The sequence below is a fragment of the Poecilia mexicana genome, unplaced genomic scaffold (assembly GCF_051168715.1).
Source record: "Poecilia mexicana isolate PSO_F unplaced genomic scaffold, ASM5116871v1 scaffold_23, whole genome shotgun sequence".
Lineage (NCBI taxonomy): Eukaryota > Metazoa > Chordata > Actinopteri > Cyprinodontiformes > Poeciliidae > Poecilia > Poecilia mexicana.
Window position 1 is genome coordinate 19,778,418 of NW_028263392.1, and position 10,453 is coordinate 19,788,870.

The 10,453-nt window shown below is 44.4% G+C and overlaps 2 protein-coding genes across 4 annotated transcripts in view; one reads left to right on the top strand and one right to left on the bottom strand.

Annotated features, from left to right (window-relative positions):
- Window positions 1–47: 47 nt before the first annotated feature.
- On the bottom strand, window positions 48–9,891 carry nob1 (NIN1 (RPN12) binding protein 1 homolog). Its single transcript, XM_014970298.2, has 10 exons — window positions 9,777–9,891; window positions 9,339–9,471; window positions 2,151–2,284; window positions 2,011–2,082; window positions 1,806–1,940; window positions 1,610–1,735; window positions 1,339–1,533; window positions 1,173–1,270; window positions 953–1,097; window positions 48–543 (listed from the first exon to the last, which is right to left on the bottom strand). Exons 1-10 carry the CDS (start codon window positions 9,843–9,845, stop codon window positions 274–276), a joined length of 1,377 nt encoding a protein of 458 aa, XP_014825784.1. The 5' UTR covers window positions 9,846–9,891; the 3' UTR covers window positions 48–273.
- The window catches only part of wdr59 (WD repeat domain 59), a 35,557-nt gene continuing 34,370 nt past the window's right edge, over window positions 9,267–10,453 (top strand). Inside the window, exon 1 of one of the 3 annotated variants that reach the window (XM_088003311.1) lies at window positions 9,267–9,330. Coding sequence is in view for 2 of the 3 variants with exons in the window: in XM_088003309.1 (XP_087859435.1) it covers window positions 10,397–10,450 (54 nt within the window). In the remaining variant the exon portion in view is untranslated. Of the gene's footprint in view, window positions 9,331–10,296; window positions 10,451–10,453 lie in introns of those variants that run through there. The other 2 variants (XM_088003309.1, XM_088003310.1) reach the window with 2 other exon arrangements.

A 10,453-nucleotide genomic window follows, 5' to 3' on the forward strand; every position in this document is an offset into this window, starting at 1 on the left:
TGTTTTACAAACACTGCCACCTGGTGGCCAAACAGCAGAACTACACAGAAGCTTCAAACTAGATTTAATAGTAATAATAATAAAAATAACAAAGCATTTATTTAGCCAGGGAGGTTCTGATCCAAGAACTGAAACGGGTTCTAGAAAAGTCCGACAAGTGAACCCAGATGTTCAAGTTTAGTTCAGAGTTTTGAAAATATGAGCAGAACGCAAAGTGAAAAATTAATTTCATGATCTGAAACCAAAGTCCAGAACCGAGCGGACCTGGTTCCATCACTTCTTCTTGAGGAACTTCCTGCGGGCGGCGTTGGGGTTGGCCCGCCTGCGGCCGGCGCCGCTCTGCCCGTCACGGATCTGCAGGTTGGCGGCGCGGCTGTAGACGTCATTCTGGCAGAACGGCGACGCTCCGGCCACGTAGTCTGGGTCGAACACGTCCGTCTTCTGCCGGGCCTTCCTGGAGAGACGCTGCTGCGGGAAGCGCTGGTCCTCCACCAGGTGGGGGTTGGCGGCGTGCTTCCCGCCGCGAGGCAGCGGCAGCGAGTGCTGCGGACAGGACGCACAATCAGGGTTAGCAGGCTGCTTCCTGTCTGAGGAAAGTTCTACCAGAACCAGCTGTGGAACCACATCTGGACCTCCTGAAGGAACAACACTCCCACAGGAAGTGTCCAATGTTCCCAATCAGCTGGCTCAGTCTTCCAGACCTCAGAACCAGAACCACTGGTTTGAATCAGCTGGCAGAACTGTGGGTACTGGTCTAGATGGCTCTGTGGTTCTGGTCCAACTAGTTTAACAGCTTCAACTGCACTCCTAATTTAACCTTTAGCCCTTCCATCCAGCAGGAACGTTGCCTGGCAGCCTTAGGGCCCAAGCCGGTTCTGAGAACAGCAGAACCAGCAGGTGGAGTTTGACCCACCTGGAGGTTCTACAGGGGTTAAAGGTCAAAGCGTCTCACCCTGGTTCCTCGGGGGTTCATGACCTTGGGGTTCTTGGAGAAGTGCATCTGGATGCTGCCGTCGTCGCCAACGGTAACCGCCAGCTTCTTCAGGGTCTGGTTGCCGCAGTGAGGGCAGAATGCTTTGCTCATGTTGCTGGTCGTTCTGGAACCAAACCGGAAACCGAACCGGGTCAGGCGGGCACACACCCGGCCCGCAGGCGGTTCTGCAACGACTTACCTGAAGCAGGCGTGGCACCGCAGGATGTAGCTGCGGGCGCGGCGGATCACCAGGCCGCCGACGGACAGAACATGGAGGCCCATCTGGATCAGAACGTTCTGGAGACAGAGATGGGTCAGAGGGCGGACCGAGCAGAACCAACCGAGCAGAACCGACAGAAACTCACCTGCATGGCGAAGTCGGTGGTCAGGCACCCCACTCTGACATCAGCCGGCTCCGTCCAATCAGACGACTCCATCTTCACCTGCCTGATGTTGCTGGGAGTGATCCAGCCATCATCATCCTCATCGTCTGATTGGTTGTCTGCCAGCCCAGGCCCCGCCCCCCTCTCCTCCACCTGGGATGAGGCTCCGCCCACATCCTGTAAACTAACAGGTCAGTGGCTGCTTCCCAGAGGAATCGGGCCCAGCAGAACCGGGTTGCTGATGAAGACTCACCAGGAGGTCCAGCAGGTCCTGGTCCACGCTGGGAACCGGGTCTCTCCAGAACCGGAAGCTGCTGAAGTCTTCGTCTGTCTCTGAGGACGCCGGGATGTCTGGCTGTTGGACCGGCCCGGTCGGACCCTGACGGAACAGAACCAGAACCAGTTAGCACCATAGATACAGCGGATCTGTCTGCAAAACCGCCACCAACCAGCAGGTCCAGCATTTCTCCCTGGAGGCCCGGCAGCGGCTGCCTCCAGAACTGGAAGCTGTTGAACTGGTCCAGGTCCGTCCGAGTGGATGGTTCCGACTGAGTGTGTCCGGCATTCGAAACGTCCACGGTTCTCTGAAGAGACAGAAGTAAAACTCAGATTTCCAGAACCAGGACCAGAACCAGAACCGGCCTTGGTCCGTACCCTGGAGGGAAGGTGGAAGCCTGCGATGTGGACCGGAGCCTCTGGGTGGCGCTGTGTGCTCTGGATGGTCACCTTGAACAGAAGAACGGGTCAGAGATCTGGACGGGTTTTACCAGTTCTAAGGGGAACTGGGCCGGTACCTTCAGGTCTGGTTCCGCCTTGAGGTTCTGCGACCCGACGTGCTCCAGCTGCAGCTGGTAGGTCAGAGCCAGAACCTTGATGTCAGTGGCGGACAGGCTGGGGTAGTCGCCCGTCTTCTTGGAGAACTCCGTTACTGAAACCGGGTCAGAACTTTACCAGAGGTTACAGATCAGAACTCTGAAACTTTACCAGAACTTCACTCTGGTTCTATTAAGACCTTTTTGCACTACAGGGTCCGGCACGGAATGGAACGGGTTCACAGTAGGGCCGACCGTGTTTGCATTAGAACTCCCGACCCAGTTCCACCCGGTTCCTTGGAACCACAAGAGCTGTGGTTCCAATCGGGCCAAGCGGGGCTGCTTAGAATCAGCCGTTGGTCGGGTCCAGCTGGCTCTCGCTAAACTGTTCGTACTGTAAGAGTGCTCTTTTTAATAGTTTTATTTTTAATTTGCGATGAATTCCTCCATATCCTGCTGTTACCTGGTCCCATGATGAGGTCATTTTGTCCTCCGTTTACTCGCCGATGAACAGAACCAACTGGATCGGTCAGCGAGGAAAGAGAAAATTATCCGCCGCATCTCTGAGGAAAAGGCCGCTGCATGGAAACCGTTTAGTTTCAAACGTGATGACCGTGAGAAAACGGCCAGCATGACAGGTTCTGCTTTATATGAGAGGCCGCATAGGCCACAACCTACAAACCCTCTTACACGTACTATCAAACTCTCTGACAGAGTTTGATTGCAACGGAAGTTATCTTAATATTTCAGTTTCTGATTGGACCCCTGGCAGGCTTTTCAAAATAAAAGCGGACCTCCGGTTTATGTTTGATTCATGTTTCTCTCCTGCGGCTTTAAAAATGTCAAACTTTGTGTTAATTGATTTGCTAAATGTTAGAGCCATAAATAGGAAATATTTAAGTTATTTGTAAGATGGTTTGTTTGTATTTTATAAAATTTAGTTAGGACGATTGATATTTGTTTAGGCATTTTTATTGTGCAATTTAGTTTTATTTTGAAAGGTCCAGGGAATGAAACAGATATTGGATCTGTTGCCATAACACTAAAGGAAATCATGTATCTGAAAATAAATTAAAACATATTATGTGGGTAAAACATTCTGTAAACCACATATGTGCTGCCTCAATCAAAACTGCTGACATTTGACATTTAACAAATCTTTCAGATTACATAAACAATACCTTACCAGGAACTTCTCTGACTTCAGGATGACACAGGGACACCTATAAGACCAATTTTAACTGAGGTTGCACATATGTGCTTTACAGGATTTTTTGCCCACACAATATTTTTTTTCAGATACATAATGTTTTTTCCTGCATTCTTTTGGGAGCTTGTTGGTTCCTAATTACATATCAATCATAAAATCGGACCCTAACCTCCCAGAACCGGATTTGGGTTTGTTGCCTCAGGGCAGCATTGAGCTACAAGGGGTCTAAAACGGCAAGTTTTCTACAGTGATTATGAGAAATGAAATACAAATCAAACAAAAACTATATTCATAAAAAAAACCTTTTTTGACAAAAATAAATGAGACATGGTTCCAACTCACCAAATATAAAATAAACAACTAACTTTCATTAATGAATGGTGCAGTTGTGCAAATTACTAAAACGAGCATTTGTGTGTTTGGCAGAGTTAGAATCACTAAGGATGTTGAAATCAGTCTTTTTCCCCATTATATGTTAAACATCAGGAAGGAATTGCTTGCTGATGTGAAAAAAAGTGTGTATCACATTTTTGGCACTTGATTATTGGCGTACCTGGGAATCACCATCTGGTTATCTGATTATCTATGGGTTGTAGTGACCAGATTCATATCAGTGACAGGACTTAGGGCTGCAGGTTCTTTTTATAAGAGTTTGTAGATCTGATTTTTTGGTAGAATTTGAGCCAAGCAAAGGACAACATTTCCACCATCTCCCATATCTGGTAGATTTGGCCCTGTGTAGATTCTCAAGTTGTAAGGAACACCATCTGCACCAGCCATATGAAGTTCCCTGCAGACCCATATATTTGGGTTCAGCAGGTATTGCTTCAGTCTTTGCCTGCCTTGGAATGGGGCCATTTGTTCATTGATGACCAGCTCTTCACCCTTTGGGACTGAAGTCAGTTTTGAGGATAAACAAACAATGAAATAATGGTTTTACAATGGATCCTCATGTTTTCATTGGGAATGACCCCAGCTTATGAACCATGCACCTTTTGTCCATGAAATGATCTGGCATCCATCTCCTGTTGCTGTTAGTCAATAATAAAGTTAAAAAAAATGGCTTTGATAATTATTTTGTAATCAATTGTATATCATCGCATTAGAATAATGTTGTCTGAGCAAAAGGGCCCTAAATGCACAATGTTGCCCTGAGGCAACAAACAAAAAAACACAGTTTTAGCATATAAATTATAAAAAAACAAATTGTCTTGAAATGATCTATAATGCTTCTTTACATAATCACAGATATTAAAATATTTTAGTTAGAGTGACCCAAATTTAAACATGAAGAAAACTGATGCATAACTTACAAGTAGGAGGCAAGGTGTAGCATGCACCTCCGCTTCATAAAAAGGACTGCTGCTCTTCTAAGTAAAAGGTCACATGAACCTCAATACCTCTTTTATTTGGACAAAAATATGTCTGGAGGTATTTTAAATCATCAAACCCCCAAAAATAAAATAAAGGAGCAACGTGAGCTACAGAAATGTGGTTTGTTGCCTCAGGGCAACGCCATGCCATAGAGGGGTTTAATTTGCAAAACGACATTATGTATCTGAAAAAAAATATTGTGTGGGCAAAAAATCCTGTAAAGCACATATGTGCAACCTCAGTTAAAATTGGTCTTATAGGTGTCCCTGTGTCATCCTGAAGTCAGAGAAGTTCCTGGTAAGGTATTGTTGATGTAATCTGAAAGATTTGTTAAATGTCAAATGTCAGCAGTTTTGATTGAGGTAGCACATATGTGGTTTACAGAATGTTTTGCCAACATAAAATGTTTTAATTTATTTTCAGATACATGATTTCCTTTAGTGTTATGGCAACAGATCCAATATCTGTTTCATTCCCTAGACCTTTCAAAATAAAACTAAATTGCACAATAAAAATGCCTAAACAAATATCAATCGTCCTAACTAAATTTTATAAAATACAAACAAACCATCTTACAAATAACTTAAATATTTCCTATTTATGGCTCTAACATTTAGCAAATCAATTAACACAAAGTTTGACATTTTTAAAGCCGCAGGAGAGAAACATGAATCAAACATAAACCGGAGGTCCGCTTTTATTTTGAAAAGCCTGCCAGGGGTCCAATCAGAAACTGAAATATTAAGATAACTTCCGTTGCAATCAAACTCTGTCAGAGAGTTTGATAGTACGTGTAAGAGGGTTTGTAGGTTTTGGCCTATGCGGCCTCTCATAGCTTTAGATAACAGGGTTTCCACTGGTATTTAGAAAAAACTCTCCATGACCCACAAACAGGTTGAGAAAGAAAAATATATGACCGACGGACCGAACCCCACCAAGTTGGACTGTCCATCTTAGTCTCAACTCCAATGAGGCTCTGCGTGAATTATGGAGCTTCCGCTGCAAACCAGAACCGCCATTTGTTTGAACGTTAGCAACTGGCTAACTGGCTTTTGTAAGAAGTTTCAGGACCTTATTCCTGGGGGCCTGACTGGGGAAACGATTATGGGTGTTACTTCCGGCAGCTAGCGGAAGTAGCATTATTTCATTGTAATTTGTAGGTTTATTTTGCTAATCTATGTTCATGATAGAAGTTACATCTCTCTTCTCGGTTATAATACAATGTTTAGTTAAACTTGTTCACGGACACACCGTCTGCTGTCAGAGAGCTGCTCAGTGCAGAGGATCGTAATTATGAGTTTAATCAGAGGAGCGACAGGAACAAGATCGGTAGGTTTTGTACCGGAATGAATTAGCATCGCTGCTAGCAGCTCGTTTCTCTGACAGGAATAAAGAAAAGCAGAGAAGATCTGAGATCTGTCATAGATCTGAGTTGTTCCGACAGTATAAAACACCAGAACTACACAATATCAGCTCGGTGTGACGTGAATCTTATTTTTCGTTTGAATTTAAAAAATAATAAAGTTCATGATCTGAGTCTTTATCATTATGATTGGGCCTGGAAATTTTATTTATTAGACAAAATAAAATATCTGGATTTATTTAATCCATCAGAACCAGAACCTCGAGGTTCTCCCTGAGTGTCGCTACAAATCAGCAGAGAAATAACCGCAGCTGCTGCGCTCCAGATCTTGCGCATCACTGAATCTCCCCACTGGACTAGAACCGAACCGAACCGAACCACTGTTACTCCTCTGAAATCACCAGCACAGAAGAAGGTGATGTATGAACGCAGCAACCCGGAGCCTTCTGCTACAGATGAGATCATATCCAGTCTGTCTGCGCTGATAAACGCCCGTTCTGACAACCTGGAGAGCATGGTGGAGGAGAACACGCTGAAGACTGAGGGTCTCAAAAAGACTTGACTTTATATGCGCTGAAGTGAGTGATGTGAATGACCTGCAGAAAAAAGTAACAAGAGAAGAAGGTCGGGTGGACAACTGCCAGCAGAGGCTTGCCGAGTTGGAAAGATATTCTAGGAGGTGGAATCTCAAACTACAAGGAGCTGAAGAAACAGAGAAAGAAGACATACGAAGAAAAGTGATGGAAATCTGCCAGTCAGTTCTACCAGAACACAAACACAAGCCGCCTGATGCCGTCCGGACCGACTTGGAGCCAAACCTCGAGGGATCATCATACGTCTTTGCATGTTTTTATCTAATTATCACCCCTGGTTGGTTGTTTGCTTGGCTGTTGTGCTGTATACTTCATTATGTTGTTTTGATGTATACTAATTTCATTTAAATAAAGTCCTTTGAAAAAAAATATGTGGGAACACCAGGTAGCTCAGCTTAAATGTGACAATATTGTTTAACCGCTACCTGCAGTAGGTTGAATATAGTGACTTAAAGAAATGGCCACAAATGACCCGCACTAGCATATTCAGCTACTTCATTGGCTCAGAGGCTTCAAATGCAGATGCGGGTTTTCTTCCGTTGTTTTTTGTCCACACAATGAGACGAGCACACATAAAGCACTTTGGGTTGTCTTTTCAAGATTAGATTTTTTTTTTTGCCAAATTTCTTTTTGTAGCAGGGGCATATTGTCTCCCCTGAATGTGCTGCTGCGCCCTCTTCCTCTTGGCCATATATGGAAGATGCTGTGACAGAGCGCAGCTGGCTTGTTAGGGAGACAGGTAATCAGCATTTACATTTAAAAGCAGGTAGATCACTGAGATGATCAGATGCAGGCTGAGAACTTGTGCACAGGTATGTTTAACATCAATCGTGGAGTGAGTTTAGAATTTGTCAGATTCTGCCACTGATTGTTGTAGGAAACGCACTTAGAGAGTGACGTCAAGAGCAACATTTGCTGGTTTCACTTTAGAGAAGGTCTTTCTTATGATTTATCTGGCTGGTTAATGTTCTTGTCTAACTTGATTTCTTTTGTGTATAGGTTGGCCTGCTACTGTTTCAGTTCTTTTGTTTTGATTTCAATTTTTCTTTTGTTTCAGTTATTTTTAGATGTTTATTGTTGATTAAAAATAATTTTTCTTTTATGGGGGTTTGTTTTGAGAAAGGGACTTTCTATGTAGCCCGCTGACTTGTTTTAAACTGGGACCTATGCTGTCCCTGGGTCCTAGGCTGTTTTATTTATATTGAGGAGACCAGTGGAAGGGGAGTTTCTTTTTTTTTCTTTTCCTTTGTATTCACTAGGGATTTTTGTGTGAGTGTGCTTTTGTTGGGGAACACTTAGGTGTATTTAGTTGTATTTTCGTTTTCTTATTATTCCTCCCCCAAACAGTCAAATTTTTATCTAGTTTTAATTATTTTTCAGCTTTAAGGATCCCAGGGCCAGCATAGACTTCCGCCTTCAGTGTGGTCATTTGGTATAATAAAATAATTGACTAATTGCACATGAAACATTTGTGAATTCAATAAACTGTTTGTAATCTGCAGCAGTGCCTCTGTCCATTTTTACAAACTTATCTGAGTGATCTGGTAAAAAGAGGATCTAAAGCTGTACCCAAGGTCACATTTTGTATCCTATCACTTATCACATAAAAGCTGCCTTTTTGTTTCGGGAGAACATTCACAACACACTTATTGCAGCCACAAACTAAACTTGGTCTGATTATTAGAGAACAGCCACGAACAGAACAACAGTTGCTCTGTATTGCAGGTTAATGTGCAGTTAGGTTCGGTTCTGGTCCAGTGGGGAGATTCTTCATATTGCGGTCTGAAGCGCAGCAGCTGCGGTCATTTCCCCGAAAGAGAGACGAGCTGCTCACAATTACGATCCTCTGTACTGAGCAGCTCTCTGCTAGCATTTAAGTCTACTATTTTTACTTCATATTGTTCAAACACTGAAAAAAGAGATGTAATGTCTATCATGAATATAGATTAGCAAAAACCATACAAATTACTGTGAAATACTGCTACTTCCGGTGGTGACCGGAAGTAAGACCCATAATCGTTTCCACAGTGTGCCTCCCAGGAATAAGGTGGATAGCGAGCATGTAAAAGCGTAGTACAGGAAACATAAATGACAAAAATTTGAAAATTAATTCCCGGGTCCACCACGTTTACAGTTCTGGTACTTAGTCGGGTTTTAAGGTCCGGTGTTCTGTCAGAGCAGCAGATGCTGTCAGTCACACGTTTAGCATGAACTCACGGCTATATCTGTCAGACACTTATACGCTGCCATTACCATATGATTTTATTTAATCAGCAACACAGAATCATGACGTAGCTCGTCATATGTTTTTCTATGAACAGCTGTATGGCAGTTAAGTAGATTAATGAGTTTTACACGGCGTGTGTTGTAGTTGACCTGCTTTAAATACACTTTGAAACCACGACAACGCATGTATATCTATCTAGTTATTGAAAACAATTTAATGAATTATTTTCGTCACAACTTGTTGAGTATACTAAACTGACAACTCCTCTGACGGCCGGACTTCTTAATGCGCATGCGCAAGCATGTGTTCTCACTGCATGTATGCTTTTATGACAGCGTATGATGATCTGATAGAACACCCGGTTCGGACGTGTTTTGGGTCGGGTAGCAGTTCGGGTACGTACCGGTTCTAATGTGCTCCGGGTTCGGCTCTCTGAAGGTCAGCTGGTACGGCAGGACGGCCAGACTCCTCCGGGTGGTTCTGTCTCGGATCTCGTCCAGAACCTCCCGCAGGGTGTAGATGTTTTGGCCGAACTCCTGCAGCGGAAACCAGCAATTCATCAGGTCTGACGTCACAGTTAAAGCCACTCATGTTGCCGTGGTAACACGGCCTGATCTCAGAGCACCTGGTACCAGAACCCGTCCCAGCTCTGTTCTGGTACCGCTGTGGTAGATCCGAACACCGTAAAGCTCTTGGTCCGGGGCCAGAACCAGTTTCGAGCTCAGCGGGTCGAGGCCAGATTCGGTCCGCTCAGCAGCGTCTGCTCCCCTGCCGGAGCTCCACCACCAGCGGCCCACCTAGCACCGGCACATTGACCACCTGTCCTCCCTGATGGACTCACCTGCAGCGGGGCTTGCTTTAAAAACGCTCCAGCGTCCGCGACAACATGCTCCACCAGGGTCGGCGCCATCTTGGCTTGGGGTCCAGCAGCTGCAGCGGCCAATCAGAGGCGAGAAAACAGCCATCTGATGCCTGAGTGCTTTAAATACATCAGGAGTGTCGGAATTTTGACTACTTTGTTACTTTTTACCTTGTCGAGCTGATCTGAAAGGTGTTCAGGTGGAAAATATAGGAAATGTATGTTCCTTTAAAGCAGATGTATTCACTGTTCGGTCCTGAACGAACTATTCTGTCGAAATTTCATTTACTTTTAAAACTAGATAAACCTGTAAATAATTATATAAAAAAACAATTATGTAATTAAATGATTAAAACTCGAAGTTAAAACCATAAGTAGTTAATAGCAGGATGTTCCAGTAATCCTTTCATAATTCCCTTGCAGTGGTGAAGGGTTAACAACGGGCTGGATGGTTTTAATAATTTGTCATCAAGATCTACAGAAACCTGCTGTGACACAGTTACTTAATGATCTGAAGTGGAGGAACCCACCGCCATTGAACAAATCACCCCAGCTCCTGAAGGTCACGTGGCGTTGTGTTGACAGTGAGACGGGAAGAAAAGATGGCGGCGCGGTGGAGTAGCGAGACTGTGGTGGTGGAGTTTCGGGACGCTCAGGTG